Below are 17368 nucleotides of genomic sequence, written 5' to 3' on the forward strand. Positions count from 1 at the left end.
GTTATTTTCTCTTATTTCATATTCTTATGCGAAAAAAATAGCCACCGACTACCGGTTTATCCACCAAGCCTACGCATTTGCCGCATAAACGCATTGAACGTTGCGTGTTGTGGCCCCTTTTCATTAAATGTAATAAAAACAATATACGAAAWTTAAACCATCAGCAGGAAGGCTGGCAAACATGGACGGAACAGGTCGGCACACATCAAAGTGGCCACCATAAATACATACATACRTAAGTGTACGCGCTGCCGCCGCCGCCGCCATGAAGTCGAAAAGAAAAACATTGAACATTTGCCAGTAAGAAAACACAAACAAAAAATCGACGAAGCAACGAACGTATCGGCTTGGTTAGTTGCTGTAGTGGAAACGGCTAAGTGGAGTTAAAGCCACCGGAGTGCAGGGTGTAAGCATAATAGACAACTATAAAAGTAAATATATATATAACTTGATATAAAACAGAGCAAAACGCGTTGAAGAACTTGAAGATGATGATGCTGATGATTGCGATGACACAAGCGGCCGCCGCTTAGCCSAAATGGGTATATATGCGGCAAAGGAAACGAGAAAACGCCGTTTAGATCGGTGAGTACTAATAAAAAAGAAAGCGCCAAAAGTAATGCGTTAAAATAAAAAATAATAATATAAATGAAATTAAAAAGTTGGAAATTGCTTGTTTAGCTTATGAAGTTGTTRTTTACAACGGTGACGGAAGCTGCACAAGAGCACATGGGCCACAACGGTATTTACGTTGAATATAATAACGTTAATATTTACAGAGGCGAGGATTTTTATAACGACAACACCGTATTCTGCACAGGAATATGACAAAAAAYATAGCTTGAATATAATAATAAAACAAAGGCCATAAGCAACGGGTCTACGTTAGGGCGCACACGTTAGAAAAGGCGGAGTATGGCGTGAGACGCAACGGTATGCGACAACGCGCAGTATACACATATTTCGTTATCGACGTAGGTACACAGCCTCTGCGGAGTTGACATAGACACGCGCACGCACAAAACCCCTCAGACAGAAGAAAACAAAAACTTGGAATATATACATATAAAATGAAAACACACACGAACGCGCTTAGACAAAGAAATAAAATACAATAAATTGACATGAATAACGCAACACAACACGACGCACCAACGCACGCACTCGACAATTGAGCATATTTATTAATTAATTAATTTCCATTGCTAGCTGCAGCTGCTGCTGCTTCATAGCAAAATTAAACTTCGAACAACACTTTTCTTTTTGTATGCAGCCATTTTGAGACATTGCATATGACTGCACTTTACAATGGCAATGTTGTTGGCACCCGACCGACCAAACGCCCAGTACGATTTACCGCCTACAGTGGAGCACTTGCAGACGCGCTGTTACACTTTTTTTCTTTAAATATGTTGTACATATATATAGATATATTATGGCGCTGTGGAGGCGTACGGCGTTACAAATGCTGAGCGCGTTGGCGTTTCGTTGCACTCAAGCCATGCAAATAAGTATGCCGAAACKCGCGAGCTGCGGCAATCCATAAGTCGGTAGGCGCTCGTTCATTCACAAACAAGTAAAATTCCACTGATTCGTTGCACTGTCTTGACGCATAGGCGCGCGCTAATCACCGGCATTTTAGCTTTAGCCAACAAAAAAGTTGGCCAACAAATGTATAGCACCAAACACAGTTAATTCTTTCTTTTTTCTATTATTATCTCTTTTACTTTCCAATACAACAACACTTTGCGCTCAAACGWGATTTATTTAGACATTTATCAAACCAAGCTGGCAACTCGCGCACTTGGTCTCACCAGCTGAATTGCAAAAAACACAAAAACAGCCAAACTAAAACTGTATGAAAAGACACTGGCACTGTATGAAAATGGTAGAGAAGCCACAGACGGTAAAAAAAAAAAAAATTGACTATTATTGAATTTACGCAGTGTACATACATATATTGCGGCGACGGCGCCTACATTAACTGCTGCTGCCGCTACGCCAACACACAGATTTGCTCACACGCACAAATGTTGCTCCGCCGCGCACTCCACACTTCGTTTATTTCAGAGATAGTATGCCTTTCGTTTTTCGCGTAATTCGGCAATTGCATATGTATATACATACACACAGACGCTGCGTTATATATTTTTTAATATAAATTAACGCTATTCGCCACAATATTCTTTATTACTAATTCACACACGTTACGCAGCTCAATTCGCTTTGTACGTTTTTTTTTTTTTTACCTTTTCTATAAATTTTCTGCTCGGTAGTCTTGTGTTAGCTATTTTATTATTATTACTCGGTGCGTTTGTTCCGCATACAATTTCTCGATACGACCGCACCACGTCTAAATGTCGCAAGCACTCAACGCGTTCAWCTACTGCTGACTGCGTTATACCAGAATTTCCGATGGCCGCCACTACCGGAGCCGCTCGCCATTTGTTCACACTCACACATTTTCGCTCTTTATCATGTTCTATGCTTTGCTACGCGATGCGTTCTCTCTGTTAATTGCATTTCCAGCGCGCTCAGTTGCATTGTGGACTCTGGAATTTCCCTATCATTTTCATTTGCAGATGTACTTGTGTGTGCTGGTAGTGAGAGAGTGGGAGAGAAAAATAGAGTGTAGTGTAGGCGCATTGAGCGTGTGTGTGATTTTGTGAATAAAGTTATTTGAGTGGGAATACAAACAAGTTTCACAGTTCTTTGAAGCAGGGTTGTCGAAACGACGGGAAATGAAAAACATAATTTTTTAAACATAATAAATTTTWAAAAAATTAGAAAACCGTTATAATTTGTTTTGAAAATAAAATTAATCTAAAAACATATAAATAATTTTAAAAGAAATTTAGAAAAAAAGAAAAATTGAAAAATATAAAGTTCGGTCTAACTTGATTTTCCATAAACTCTAACATCCCTTGAACCAATCTATGACATATTCTTACGCCACAATTGCCAATGAAGCCTAGGACATCAATTAAACTTTAAAGTGGATCCTCTATGTGAARAAGTTTACGCAMGTGAGGAAAGTTCCCTGAGCGTCATTTACTTGGCAGTGGCCAGRAACGACTCTTTTACATGCGGCTCAAGCAACTCACGACTTCTGGTCTTAGGCTAAGTATCCTCTGGGTAGCCAAARAACATCCGTTTGAAGRTGAGCTACAGCGAGAAAACGATACGGCAAGACGAAGTGAATATAAAGACTGACATCAACGCCGTCAAAGAAGTGCGATGGATAGGACAAGGACTGAAACGAGTAGRTCCTTGTGGCATTTACTACAGTGGCCATATAAAGGAGCGCATATTCGATTTAGGATACGTGATGGGGTGAGAGATCGCCACCTGACATTCACCCCAGTGGAARAACGTCTAGCTACAATCCGCAGCAAAGCGAAGTTCTTCAACATAACGCTGATTTGCACCAAGGCCCCGACGGAAAAAATGGACGATGTGACTAAAGATGGCTTCTATGAGCGATTGAACGATGTCTAAATCGTACTTGGCGACATTAAGCCGAGGTGGGCAAAGAAGGCATCTTTGGTASAATGGTCGGGTAATTCAGCATCCATGAGGRARCATTCTTAAATGGGTTGAGGCTAATCGACWTCGCCGGGTTCYGAAATATGGTTATCTGCAGTACTAGATTCCAGCATAAGAAAATTCATCAAGCTACCCGGCTATAACCGCGTAAGCGTAGAAAGCGCCAGTATAGTAAAGAAGTTGCTACACATTTATGTTTTTATTTATTATAAAAATGTAAAGACTAAATAAAATTATAACAAGTTTTTGTATTGCTATTTTTACTCAAAATTTGAACTTGGCTTGCTGCGGATTAGAGCTWCCATTGCCCAGTGCTAACTTCAGACCCGATAATGCCATTTTTTCCGCCTTTAGGTAGTGTTCGTCTTGATATAGGAAGTCCGTAGTGCTGACATCTGCATCCAGAAAGTTCCACTGCGGTATGTCAATAGTAAAGGGTTTTGTGGCAATCTGTGGAAAGCAACCGCTTAGGGTCACATCTGCCTGTACGACGGTGMCAGCATCGAGATTTGTGCSTTCCAAGGTGTCATTCCCCGCAACACTTATATTTGTAACCAACGTCTTTGGCTCCACCACTGTAGCAGCGGTGCCATTCATTTGCTTGAAATGTTGCTCCAGGTAGTTGCCATACGAAACATCATTGAAACCATTCTCAGTAGTGCCACCAACACCATTCGCTTCGGAGAGTATTACAACATCGGCGTCATCATCGCATTTGGGCAGTGTGACAACTAGCGGCAATGCAGGATCATTGAGCGTSGATTTGCTAGCGTTCGTTGTGCTGGTGAYCGTCGATTTCGATGTTAACGKCGTAGACATAGGTGAACCGACCGCCGAAAGCGGTGTGTTACACTTTTGAGGACTGCCATCTGGTGGTGCACTTGTAGAAGCTGACGCTGCGCCACCATTTAGACTGGGAAAGTGTTCACGATCCGTCTCAGTTTCACTAGCCGAAGCGSCTTCATTCTCATTACCATTGCACTTTAGCAGCGCTTTTGTGAGCTTCTTCTGTGCAGTATTCGCAGTGCGTCGTGGTGTGAGTGTTTTGATTTTCACAAGGCAAGAGGAACCGGCGCCGAAGAGYACATCCGAATAGAGCGTGCCTGGCCGGCAAACTGATGTGGAATCGGCAGTACTCACATAAGTCACCTTTTCAGCAATYTTCACCGGTGTATTGGGGAATTTCAACCAAGTGGGTGAGCGCTTACGTAGCGACTTCGACTTCTTGCCGGTAACGCAAATGCCATTATAACTGGATATTTGCTTTTCCGAACGCTTCCAACTACCCGATTTTACTTTTGTTGGCGGTTTCAAAGTTGACTTTGAAGTACTAGGTGCCTCCTTGTGGRCGTTGCCAGTATTACTACCGTTACTGTAATTGCTGTTACTACAGCTGTTATTGCTGGGTTTTTCCACCGTCTCCTTGCCTTTCGTTTTCAACAAATTGGATATGGACTTCTTCGAATCGGTTTTCGACAATGAACGCTTTCCTTTCTCCGTCTKCTTACGTAATTTCGGCGACTTTGCGTGTTGACCTTGCGGTTGTGTGGGCCCATGTTGATGGTGTTGGTGTTGATGTTGGTTTGAATTGTTTGCATTTTTGCTGTAAAATAAAAGAGTCATCAATTATTAGTAGAAAAATATCTAAATCAGCTGATTTTGGCTGACATTCCGTTAGGGCGACAGAAGGCGCCTAACTACGTCACCATTTTTGATTACTTGGAGTTTTTGGAGCAAATAAAACCGCTGACCATTCTGGTAAAAAACATTTGCAGTAATAGTTGGAATTTTTATGGCTTCAAAGTCGCTGTTTTGGACAAAAATTTATTTGACAAATCAATTTTGGTGAGATAAAAACGAAAAGGAAAACATCAAACTTATTTTTAGTCTACGTAGGTCGTAGTAGTACAACTAATTTCGAAAATAGAGCTGGATTTGTAATATAACACGTTTAGAAGGGAGTACAGTAAAGCAGTGAGTTGATGAAACCAAAGATCTGATAAGGAAAGGGCTGTAAATGGAAGTGTGGACTGTATGAAGGAAAGTTTATGAAACCCCTGGCGTAAGTGTAATCTAAGATGTATTGGTACTGTTAGGAAGAGGAAAAGTTGTGGAGTAAAAGCTAAGTAAGATAATATCAGCCAAACTTTAGAGATGTCTCATTTTTTAATTTATCGCAATTTGTTTTTAACATTGCATTGACCTTGAGGAAGAAAACWCAATATAATAGAACTCATAAAAAATGTTATTTTTCTAACCCCACAATATAAAATCAACCGAATTTGGGATATGAAATAATGAACAAAAATTCAATCTAATCTCATACATCATTAGGATAAAAGAGCACAAAAAATCGCATGCAAAGGAAACATATTCCCTAGTTTTTCAAAAACTCAACTGTAGGATCTAAGATAATTTTAGCTTTAAAGTCATTTACTAGAAATGATAATCATCTTTCTAATACCTTACACAGATTTTACAAGGTCCCACATCTCAAGTTAGTTGTGGTCGAAACAAAATCTTCTACCATGTTACATCTAGCTTGCTCTAGGAAAGTTGAAAACAACTTGGGCTTTGGCAARAAATCTTGATATAGAAATGGAAAAGATGTTGTCGGTCACAGTTCAAGGTGCGAAGTTGGTAAGTAAAAACTTTACGAATAAAGAAGAAAGGTCTAACCTATATCTCTTTCATCGCCTTTATTGGCATAGACACCGCTTACGCCGACTTTACTATAGCGCCCTTCCTCTTCGCTTTTCGGAGCCAATTTCAGATTTCAAGTGTATCCAGGTTCCAAGAAGTTTTCATCCATTCGGACGACATAATTAAGCCAACGTAGACGCTGACTCTTAATTCGCTGAACTATGCCAATATCGTCGTATATCTCGAACAGCTCATCGCTCCATCGACTGCGGTATTTGCCGTTGTCAATACGCAAATGACCATAAATCTTCCGCAGAACCTTTCTCTTGGAAACTCGTCAGCTGTTGTCACCGACCATGCCTCTGCACCATATAGCAGGACGGGGATGATTGGTGACTTGTAGTTTAGTCTTTGTCCGTGGAGAGAGGGCTTTACTTTTCAATTGACTGCTCATTCCGAAATAGCATACATGTATGTTGGCAAGAGTTATACTGCACTGGATTTCGAGACTGATGTTGTTGGTGGTGTTCATGCTGCTACCAAGACAGACGAAATTATCTACGACTTCAAAGTTGTGACTGTCGACAGTGAAGTGAAAAAAACTAACTGTTTGGTATCATTAGAATGAGACTGATTATGAAAAGAATCTCGATGTAAGGATGCTACACGAGTGAACGCAAAAAATCTCATGGAGCTAATTTTAATCTGCGAATCGATACTCAACCGCAACAAAATAGATCCATTTCAGAGGCGGATGTTCACTGGGGATGAAAAGTGGATCACTTACGMCAACGTCTAGCGTAAACAGTCGTGGTCGAATTGCAGTGGGTCGGTTGAAACAGCAGCAAAGGCAGGTTAGATTGTCACTAAGGATTTGATGGGTGTTTAATGGAATAGACAAGGAATCATCTACCATGAGGGTCGGTTGAAACAGCAGCAAAGGCAGGTTAGATTGTCACTAAGGATTTGATGGGTGTTTAATGGAATAGACAAGGAATCATCTACCATGAGGTCACTTCCCACGGACCAACATTTAATTTTGATCTGTGCTGTCAACAATTGAACCGTCTGATGAAAGCAATCGCCTAGAAGCGGACAAGAGAGGAATTGTGTGCCATGAAAACGACGTCAGGCCACACACATCGACAGCGACTCGACAGACAAAGTGGAATTACCTTCAAAATGCCAATRAGTTACCGAAAAGCGGTGCATATTCCAACTTAGTCGGATAATTCCAGCCATGTTAAATAAAATCTTCAGTTTAAAGTAAAAATATTGGTTTTACTATACATTAYATTAGACTAAGACAAGAAGAAGATAAATTTATCGGTTCGCGGAACTGATTGGCACGATGTGCAAAATAGTTTTTAAGATATATTTATTTTCTTAAAAAATACACAATTAGTGTAAATTTTTGATATATTTGAAAGAAAGAAATATCTCGAAAACTATGAGTCAGAGGAGGGTATATGTRCATACATTTTTTAATCCTGCGGACCTCCTCTATCCATCCGTATCATCAAATCGCGGCGCCAAAAGAATCGTAATGTTGCCACCGGATTCTACGCGGAGCATTTCAAAAAAAAATTTTTTTTCTAAATATTTGTAATAGCCAACACTCACTAGGCTTCACTGTATTACATACCGATCACCATAGACAGTCTGTTTCAACTGTGAATTGATCAATTTACAAATGCTGTGCTAGAAATGAAACCCCCCTTTACATGGCTTCCAACAGTAATCTTGGWACTTTACGTCAAATCAAATTTGTACAAACTTTTTGGAAATCAAATAATTTAGTACGAAAAAACATATTTTTTTAAGAAAAAAAAGAACATGTTGGCGAGAATCATTAAACGCGGCCTTTTGGGTGCACAACAAAATTTTCCGAGGTACGCACACCTAAATACGCAGACTTCGAGATGAACGTAATAACAATTTTTTAATTTACTTTTTTCCTCCGTTTTTGCAGTTTTTGCGCCAGTCGTCACTTCACCAATGAATATAGTGCGCATATACCCGGCGGTGGTCTCGAGAAATTAGCTGGCTGCTTTAAGGAGGAAAGCTACTTCAAGCTCAAAGACTTAAAGCTTTTGCTCAAGATGCGCGAACAGACGCTGCGCGGCGCCGGTTATGACACCACCGAAATGAACACTGCAATCGAGGAGATCGAAGAGTTCGATCGGCTGACGGCAGCACATCGTCAGCAGAGCTTTATGAACAARCATAAGAATTGCATGGAGGAGCTGTATTTCCTAACCGAGGTAGGTTCGAAAAATTTCGTTTCTTGTCTTTGTTGTACTTACTGAAGCGGCATAATTATTGTATGTACTTCGTTTCTCACTCGTATTTCTTTCGTGTGTGTGTGTGTGTTTCGTCTTCTTCGCTGCAGGAGTCAATGAACTTGCGTCGGCTCGAACAGAAAATGCACTTGGAAGCCGAACAGAAAATGCGTGAAGATATTGCTTTGGAAAATAGTCGTCGCCCCTTGCAGTTTTCAAATGAAGCGGAAGTAATGGCTAAAATACGCAGTGACCAATATACGAAGTGAAAATTTTTTCCTCTCAAAATTATTATTCCTATTTGTTTATTGAAACAGACGAAAAAATTAAGCAACAAAATAATTTTTTTTTTTTTTGGTAAACATAAGTTTATATGCAAGAGTTGGCTTTTTTAAATTTTTTCCGTTTTTTGTTTTCATATTTTTTCAAGCATTTTTTAGAACTATGTACGTTCGTTTCCGGGAAAAAAATGTGGGAAATTTAAAAAAGCCCAACTGAGCAGAGTTGCACGTATTTGCACACACACGTACGCACAATCACACAAACAAATWATATTGTAGTTATAACGGTGAAAGCGCGTTGCCAACGCACAGCAAATGTGTGATTGTATGTGTGTCGGTAGAATATCGAGACTCACATACATATAAACGTGGAAAAATCGGATAGAACATAGAATTAATCAATATGTGAATATGTTTTACTCTTGCATATGTGACCCAAGAGCGCCATTTATATATATACAAATATACAACATACATATTTATTATTTAGTAAAATTTTTATATGTACATATATGTCGAATTACAAATGTACGCATATATTTTTGATATTTTGCCTTCAAAAGTTGGAAGATAAAACTTAARCGATTGCCAAAAGAAACATCATGCCAATTAGTTGACTCTTTTMTTTCTAGAAACGGTATGGGTGAGTACTCGAGGGTTAAATGAACATATTTAATGGATTCATCGAGTCATGTATAGGGGTTTTCAATAGGGAGTTACAAAAGTGGATCAATTGAAACAGCAAACGACGCCATATTTGTTCCCGCTCGTTTGACATTTCTCTTCAGTAAGGCTAGCCCTTTTATCATGGAAAGATATACGATCCAAACGCGTCGAAATTATCAAAATTTACTACCGGWATTCGRAGTCAGTGGCCTCAACTTTAAGCGCGCAATACACACGTACTCCATGAGTCACCATTACACCCCGAAAATATTACGGTTTGGTGAGGTTTATGGACCGGGACGTCCGTGAAGGTCAAGACCGGCACGTTACTGTGAATGATTACCGAATATGWGTGGCCCGAATTGGTTGTTATGGACTTGGAMAATATGTGGGCCTACGCGAGGTATTGCYATTGAAGCAGCTCACGACTTCTGGTCTTAGACCAAATATCCCAGAGGTAACTWGAGTTTGGAAAACCCTGCCACAGCGAAAAATCGACCAAAGTCTAGGAAAAGATATTACAGACGATTCAACGATGCGAAATTAACTACATTGCCGCTACAACCACAACAGCAAAAACATAGGACTTTTTTTTTTTTTTTTTTTGTATTTCTTTTTAAATATTGGACAATAATTATCTATATTAATTTCGTGTCTTATTTTTGTATGAAAAACGGCATTTCAGCGTTATCCGCGAGTTCTAACTCGCAACAGAACGAAACAAATTTACGTTTTTATTAATTAATGGGCATTCAATTAACAAGTGCGTTACCTCCGCAATTGTTGTCACTCTGATTAAAACAAACATACATTTAGGCGCAGGCAAAATTGGAAACAGCTGTTGCCTTGCACAAATTTCATCGAATATTCATCATTSTTCATCACGCACTTGGGGTAAACAGACAAACGTGAGGAAACGCTTTTAAGAACGAAAACAACTTACGATTAGTGTATAAAACTATTTTTAAACAAATTAGTGACAATAATAAAAACACTTATTTTTGAAATACAGTGAAATAAAAAGCGCAGAAATGCTAGCACGTCGCTCAATCGCTGTAGTACAAGCGTTGAAACAACAGTAAGTCAATTCCCAGCTTCTTCATAGATTATATAATATAGCTAGTAGCAGCGGATAAGCTATAAAAATTTAMATTTACRAATTTAGTTGTCGCAAAATGTCGCAAGTCGGTGAATTGGGTAGYGGCGCAGGCAAGGGTGGCGGCGGTGGTGGCTCYATACGCGAGGCAGGCGGCTCTTTCGGCAAAATGGAAGCAGCACGAGAGGAGGAATTYTTCTACAAGCAGGTGCGTGGCTATTTCACTACCTAAATTAGTWAATTTTTATAATTTTGTTTTCACTTTCACAAACTTTAGCAAAAGGAACAGCTGAAGAATCTGAAAACCAAAAGCGACGACGCACCTAAGAGTACAAATGCCAACGCACAACCGGCGAAGTAGTGAAATGGTGTAAATAGACGAAAAATAAATTACTTGAGAAACAATTTTGGAACAGCGCCAATTGGTGTTTGTGTCCTCAATATTTTGCCCGCAAATGTGCATAAACGAATTTTGTAGTTGAAAGCGCTGTTTTTACTTATAATACCCAAGAGTTCAATATGGTATTTTGTTAATTATATTTATTTACCCTAATATATACACAAATTAAAAAAAAAATATATATTTAATCATACTTCCTAATTGTTTGTTTATATTTTCCAAACTGTCATAAATAATCGATATCGATAATCCTAGCACACATCGCCACTATCATGTGCCAATATCGCGCGTTGCTTAATTATTGCAAAATAATATTAAATGTTAAAGATAAGAAACTCATTTCATTGTAGGTGTTTGTTGTAAATAACGAATAGTTGTGCCTGTGTACATATATCTGCATAGATCAGTATAAGTGTTAAGGCAAAGTAGACACACTGTGTAATTATGTTTTTGTGAGCTCAACAAGTAGTTATAGTTTCTCTGCCTTTTTTGAGATAGAGAAAAAGACAATGAAGAAGATGTCAACAGTAGTAGGCTCGAGGAAAAATTATTAGTATCTCCGATGGACTGCATTTAATGCTGAGGGAAGCTCAGTGTGGTTTTAATGGCTGAGTCAATGCTAGGAGGGAAGTTTGGCTTTAGCCTTAGTTTTTTTGGAGGATGGTGAAATGCAAACATTAAGGCACTTTCTCCTCCATTTTCTAGTCTTTGCAAGACTAAGGTTGAAACACTTGGACAGTCTTACCCTCGGCGGCAGGAGATATATGTGCAACTGACATTAGCCGCCTCAACGCCATTGTCGATTTGTGAGAGTATTATGATCAATTATTTAGGAATTTTAAATACCACAACGGATCAGCGTTTTAAGCTGTCCAAATACGATCATTGTTAGAATCGAGCTCTTAATCTAATCTTATCATTATATGATGTGATTACTGGATTTTTGATTGAAGGAAAACCAAGTGGCCTAAAAAAATTTTTTAAGCCTTTTCCATGGCAGGAATACAATCAAAGTTTTACTATTAAAAAAAACAACAATTTTTGTTCTAAATGAATTGTTTTCTGGGTATAAAATGTTTTGGCCCACCATTGTAAGCGGAAAGCTTTATTCTTATCAATTCTGTTTACTACTTTTTGTTTTGCTCGCTGCTTGCTTATGTAGAGCGCACTTATCGGAGGCAGGGATTAATATTGTATATGAAATTGAAGTACATTTGCCAATATCAAAATTAGAAAATAATTTTCTTTTGGATCCCACATTGTTCTATATAYACACATATACATATAATATAGTAAATAGCACGAAAACCATAAACACTGAGAGCAAACCGGGGAAAATGCTTGTTGAAGAGAACTTCAATAATTTACAATCAATTGTCCCAGATATAACACAAATATGTGCTTTTATGCACAAACATAAGGCCTGTGCAAAAACAAAACAAAACAAAACAAAAATGCTGCAAACTGCTCAAAATTTGAAGTGATAACCCGAGCAGCAAAGTGGATGCACAAGTAGGAGATAAGAAAGGCKGTATTAGTTTGAAAACACGCAGATAAGACTTATAAAAGTCATCAAAGCGGACAAATTTTGAGTCTTAGTGACAGTACAATTTTAAGCAAGGCAGAGTARAGAACGCGCAAGACAAGTAAAAGGATTACAAATAATTATTTTATTATTTTTTTTATATTAAAGTACTTAATTAGAAATATGGCTAGTGCAATTGGAAATCCTTTAAAGAAAGTCTTGCGGCAACGCATGAAGACCGAAGTCATACCGGCGATTAGCGCCGAGTCTATAGTAGARCAGTCGAAGGCAATTTATGAAAAGGTAACTGAGTAAAGCGATTACAAATAAATAATGTTTAGAGTGATATAAAATTTTTAATGTCTTGCAGGTAATCGCCTCCGAGGCATTTCATCAGGCAAAGGATGTGAGCATCTACCTCAGCACTGGGAGCGAAGTGGACACATTGGCGCTGCTGCGTGAGCTCTTCAATCAGCAGAAAAATGTGTTTGTGCCCACCTACAATGGCCGACTGATGGAAATGGTGCGCGTTAAAGACTGGGCCGACTATGAATCGTTGCCGCTAACCAAATGGCACATTAAACAGCCAAGYATTAAGGACGGACGTGAGAGCGCCTTGACAAATGGTGCGTATAATTATTGAAATTTTTGCGTGATTTCTATTTTGAATGTGTGTTGTGGCATTTACCTCTATGCAGGACGCGGCATTGATTTATTCCTGATGCCCGGTGTGGCGTTTACGTTAAGTGGCGGTCGCATGGGTCATGGCATGGGTTATTACGATGGTTTCCTAAAGCGGCATTTCGATACTTATCCTGAGAAGAAGCCAATACTGATGGCGCTGGCATTCCGCGAACAAATCGTTGAGGAGGGCACTTTGCCGCTGGAACCACACGATGTGCGACTAACGACTGTGGTCACGGCATAAATTTGTTGGTTTTAAAGACGCAATTTAGTTATGTATGTATTTTATTTTTGTTTTTGTTTTTTTTTTTGTTTTTTTTTTTGTTTTTAATAAAAAAGCAGAGTGATTCAACTTAAATTATTTGCCAACGCATGTGCTTAAACACTAACGGAGATAGGGACGTGGACGTCCGCCACGACCGCGTGAGCGCACACTRAAATGCGAACTGTTCGAGTAATGTGTGTCGCCAAAGTGCGGTTCGGTGGTGGCACTGCGATAATGCGGTGAGCCGCCTTCGGCCCAAGTTGACGGCGATGCGGTGCGCATCACCTTGGATTTGCTGTAATGTGAACTAATATTTAAATGAATTTCATTTTTTCSCGTCGCTTATAGTTTTACTCACCGAAACGCTGCTGCCGTCGACATGCGTGTGCCGCGATTGCGACCGACGCGTGAGCCACGCATCATGGGCGGTATTTTGTTGTAGCCCGTCGGGCCGGTAGGCTGCGCGCCACATGTCTCCAATGCAAGGAAATCATCGACATGTAAGGAAGGTGGACGCGATGTGTTGGGCGGGCGTGAGCGGAAGAGATCGCCGCGTGAGGGTGGCGCACGCGCAAAACCACGTCCGCGTACGGGTGTTATGTAGATTTTCTTCTCCGGCCGTCCCGTGCTCGGCTCCACTTCGACACGACGCGTRCGGAAGCACGGCGCTGTGGGTGTGCGCTCACGATTCGATTGCGGCGATGCGGACAAATGCAACACACGCTTACAGTCGCTTGTGAGATTCGTTTCGGGCGCTAAGCACTCTGCAGCCAATTCGGTGAGATCGCAAGCGACGCGCTCATATTTGCTATCATCCAAATCTATGCAGTCCACCTGCAACCAATAACGTGCTAGCAGTTGTGGCTCATCTACCGCCGTGTTGACTTCTACGAAAATCGGACGCGCCGCAAACTGCATGACTATGCCCTCGCTTTGCGGCAGCGTTGGCTCGATGGCGGGCGCACCGACGGCGGCGTTGTCGTCTTCACTCTCTGCGCTTGCGCTGGCGTCAGTGGCGTCCAACTCGGTGGTGATTTCAGCAAGCAGCTTSCTGGCAGAAGTGCTATCATCTTCTGTTTTTATTTGTGTTGTCGTTTTATTTTTGATTTTCGTATGCGCGTCGCTCAAACGTTGCATTAGTGTGGGTGCGGCATTCTTTTGGTAGCCAAGTAGGTGGTGAAGCTCTGCTGTTGACAACTTCAAGGTGCGTATGGGTAATGTTTTTTGTTGTTGTAAATGGTCAGCAATATGAGTGAGCGAATATAGTAAGTTTACGAGCGATTCAATGGAGGCGAGACGCACTTCCACGCTCTCAGCAACGCTAAGGAATTTTTCAAGCCACTGTTGGAAKTCGGCGCGCCTTTGCTTCAATTGCTGTGTCAAGTGGTGCATCGTGATGCTGAGAAGCGTATGAAAATTTATTTTTTTATTACTTGAAAATAACTCAAAATATAAAAATAAGTGCAAACTCACTCCAGTTCCGTTAGCAAGTTRAAGTTGTTCAACGCCGACTCACACACCTGCTGCTGCGCATCACTGTTGAAAAGGTTCGTCAATGTAGCCTCAATTATGCGCGGTATCAGCTCTTTCGCCGGCAATGCCGCGGCCAAATTCAATTCTGGTAATGCTGTTGACTTCGGCGATACAAAAGAAATAGAGGGATCTAAGAAGCTCTTCAAAATGTTGTGTATGGCCAATTGGGCGCGGTGTACCACCTCAGAGGCAGCGCCCGTATAGCAGAGCACCGACTGAAAGAGTTCCCACAGCTTGCCGYTRAGTATAGAGATGGAGGAAATTTTCAGCGCCGCGAATGAGGTTAGACGCGCAAAGAAATTTAGTAGGCGTGCCAATTGCGCAGTCGGWGTGCCCGAAGCTGACTGCCATTCCGCACASAGCAAATCGCTCAGTGTTTTTGAGATGAGCAGCGTCATGTTAGGCGCTAAGTCGGCGAGTTGTAAACACACTTTCGTCATGAGATCCACCAAAGGCGGAAAGGTGGTGGGTGCAATAGTCTCAATCAGTTTGGCGACTTGGGCGCTGAGCGGATGCAAATGAGCAGACCACAGTTTGCGTTCGGTGATCAAACGTTGACTCTGCGTTTCGGGTAYGTGCACGTCGGCGGGCAGCGGCATGGGCAACGGCAGTGGTAGCAACTCGGCGAGCACATGCAACCCTGTAAATATAAAAAAAAATACTTTTATCTTGATTTTAATCGGTCAGTTTATATGGAAGCTATATGCTATAGTAGTCTGATCTGAATAACATGCTTTGGGCTGCCTTGAACAAAACTCTGTGCCGAATCTCTGGCAGATTTCTTGTCGAATGCAAAAGTTTTCCATACAAAGACTTGTCTCGGATCAGTAGTTTATGTGGCAGCTATAAGCTATAGTGGTCTGATATCGGCGGTTCCGACAAATGAGCAGCTACTTGAGAAGAGAACGGAGAACACAAAATTTTACAATGATATCTCATCAACTGAGGGAGTAGTTCGTATAAAACCTGACGGACTCAGCTCGGTCTTGCTTGGTYTCTAATAGTTCCGTATCGATATTACAAAACTTTGTAGCAAACATAACATGCCCCGTACAGGGTATAAATATGTATGTTACGCACCTGGTAGGAAAGTGGAGGGTCCATCGATGTTTTTCAATATTTCTCGAATCATTTGCGTCCACAATGACTTGTGCAGCGACTCCTCATCCTGTTCATTTGGCTGCGTGTAGGCCAGGAAGATTTGTATGATTTCTTGTTTGGCCTCAGCGATTGCCTGCGCCGCTTGACTGCCGGCGGGGAAATAGTGCAAAAGGAAATAAGCCTTCATCAGATGATCAATGGCGGTTAGATCCTTGAATTCCGCATCTCGACACTGTATTGCAAATGAGAGCATGGCGCGTAGCACCTGCAAAGCGGGGAGTATTATCTGACAACAATGAAGACCTTGCAACGTCATTAGCGCTGGCGTATGCAAGCCCGGCTGCTCGAAGTACGAGCACAATTTCTCTAAGATTTGCATAATTGTTTGTACGCCATCGGCGGCGTAGAACTGCAGCGTTGCAAAACGATGTTTCAGCTCCTCGGTTTGTGAGCTGCGGAATGCTTTGCTATTCGAACCGATTGCCAAGTGACGCAATATGCGCAAACCCATAATCAGGTCACCCGGAAAAGTGGTTATGTAYTCCATGGAACGCGTAATAACGTCGACYAGTGGCGTKATATTGTCATAAGCAAAGATTTGTATCGCTTCCGAGGGTTTCAGGAACACAAAGAGCTCCTGCAGCACAGCCGATACTGAAGGCTCGAAAGTTTCATGATTCTTCGCCAATTCGAATATATTCTGACCATGYTCAATCAAATAGTCCAGCTGCTCGCAATGACGCACACAACAATCCACCATATCCACCGCATAGCTCAGCACTGGACTCTTATATTTGGTGCCCGGTGAGGCAAGTTGRCGTTGCGCTTGTAAGCGTTGCTCCTTCTGTATAAGGTCCATAAAGAACTGCATATTGTTGTTCAAACCAATCACTTCGACGGTATGCTGACGTCCGGGTGACTGACACGTCTGCGAGTAGAGCGCGTGCAAATGTGTCGCTAGTTTTATGATATCGTACTGTTCAGCGCGTGTTAAATGCAGAACGGCATCCAAATGATAGCGTGTTTGCACTTTGTAAGCCAACTCTACGCCGATTTGCTGCAGACGATGTAGCAAATGTCTGCGCAACGGCTGTGTAGACACTTCACTGCGCGCTGGTGTAGACTCTTTGAAKGATGTAACGTTCTCCGACTGCACTGCGGGCTCCTCTGTGTCTTTGGTTTTTGGCTTTGCATCGGTCGTTGTTGCGGATGGGCTGTCGTTAATGGCCTGCTTGTCGGAGGCATTAAGAGCATTAGTTTCCAGCTTCGGTTGTRTGAGTTCCTCACTCGCTTTCACTAAATTTGCAACAGTAACAGTAAACAATTAATAAACAACAAATAAAAAT

The 17368-nt window shown here is 41.1% G+C and overlaps 6 protein-coding genes across 12 annotated transcripts in view; 3 read left to right on the top strand and 3 right to left on the bottom strand.

Annotated features, from left to right (window-relative positions):
* The window catches only part of LOC108966337 (syndecan), a 471998-nt gene extending 469617 nt beyond the window's left edge, over nucleotides 1–2381 (bottom strand). For all 4 annotated transcript variants that reach the window (XM_018929188.1, XM_018929190.1, XM_018929189.1 and 1 more), the window contains exon 1: nucleotides 2250–2381. The gene's annotated coding sequence lies outside the window, so the exon portion shown is untranslated. The remainder of the gene's footprint in view (nucleotides 1–2249) is intronic.
* Nucleotides 2382–3805: 1424 nt separating this feature from the next.
* On the bottom strand, nucleotides 3806–8608 carry LOC108966314. 2 transcript variants are annotated; one of them, XM_018929155.1, is made up of 2 exons: nucleotides 8496–8608; nucleotides 3806–5149 (listed from the first exon to the last, which is right to left on the bottom strand). In XM_018929155.1, exons 1-2 carry the CDS (start codon nucleotides 8504–8506, stop codon nucleotides 3811–3813), a joined length of 1350 nt encoding a protein of 449 aa, XP_018784700.1. In that variant the 5' UTR covers nucleotides 8507–8608; the 3' UTR covers nucleotides 3806–3810. The 2 variants fall into 2 exon arrangements, with proteins under 2 accessions (XP_018784700.1, XP_018784699.1); XM_018929154.1 differs by lacking the exon at nucleotides 8496–8608 and adding an exon at nucleotides 5266–5382.
* LOC108966315 lies at nucleotides 7922–9350 on the top strand. Its single transcript, XM_018929156.1, has 3 exons — nucleotides 7922–8081; nucleotides 8162–8453; nucleotides 8582–9350. The coding sequence occupies exons 1-3, from the start codon at nucleotides 8026–8028 to the stop codon at nucleotides 8738–8740; spliced, it is 507 nt and encodes a 168-aa protein (XP_018784701.1). The 5' UTR covers nucleotides 7922–8025; the 3' UTR covers nucleotides 8741–9350.
* A 956-nt stretch (nucleotides 9351–10306) lies between these two features.
* On the top strand, nucleotides 10307–11109 carry LOC108966316 (ATPase inhibitor, mitochondrial). Its single transcript, XM_018929157.1, has 3 exons — nucleotides 10307–10496; nucleotides 10584–10722; nucleotides 10792–11109. The coding sequence occupies exons 1-3, from the start codon at nucleotides 10450–10452 to the stop codon at nucleotides 10873–10875; spliced, it is 270 nt and encodes an 89-aa protein (XP_018784702.1). The 5' UTR covers nucleotides 10307–10449; the 3' UTR covers nucleotides 10876–11109.
* A 270-nt stretch (nucleotides 11110–11379) lies between these two features.
* Nucleotides 11380–13439, top strand: LOC108966329 (probable 5-formyltetrahydrofolate cyclo-ligase). 2 transcript variants are annotated; one of them, XM_018929179.1, is made up of 4 exons: nucleotides 11380–12560; nucleotides 12619–12742; nucleotides 12810–13065; nucleotides 13138–13439. In XM_018929179.1, exons 2-4 carry the CDS (start codon nucleotides 12623–12625, stop codon nucleotides 13365–13367), a joined length of 606 nt encoding a protein of 201 aa, XP_018784724.1. In that variant the 5' UTR covers nucleotides 11380–12560; nucleotides 12619–12622; the 3' UTR covers nucleotides 13368–13439. The 2 variants fall into 2 exon arrangements, with proteins under 2 accessions (XP_018784724.1, XP_018784723.1); XM_018929178.1 differs by having other exon boundaries at nucleotides 11380–12742.
* The window catches only part of LOC108966328 (protein virilizer), a 6841-nt gene continuing 2893 nt past the window's right edge, over nucleotides 13421–17368 (bottom strand). The window contains exons 4-7 of one of the 2 annotated variants that reach the window (XM_018929176.1): nucleotides 16002–17318; nucleotides 14862–15561; nucleotides 13747–14787; nucleotides 13421–13695 (exon numbers count right to left, since the gene is read on the bottom strand). In XM_018929176.1, the coding sequence (XP_018784721.1) occupies nucleotides 13509–13695; nucleotides 13747–14787; nucleotides 14862–15561; nucleotides 16002–17318 (3245 nt within the window). In that variant the 3' untranslated portion in view covers nucleotides 13421–13508. The remainder of the gene's footprint in view (nucleotides 13696–13746; nucleotides 14788–14861; nucleotides 15562–16001; nucleotides 17319–17368) is intronic. The other variant, XM_018929177.1, reaches the window with a different exon arrangement.

This window comes from Bactrocera latifrons, unplaced genomic scaffold, assembly GCF_001853355.1.
Source record: "Bactrocera latifrons isolate USDA-ARS-PBARC rearing strain unplaced genomic scaffold, ASM185335v1 scaffold_159, whole genome shotgun sequence".
Taxonomy (NCBI): Eukaryota; Metazoa; Arthropoda; class Insecta; order Diptera; family Tephritidae; genus Bactrocera; species Bactrocera latifrons.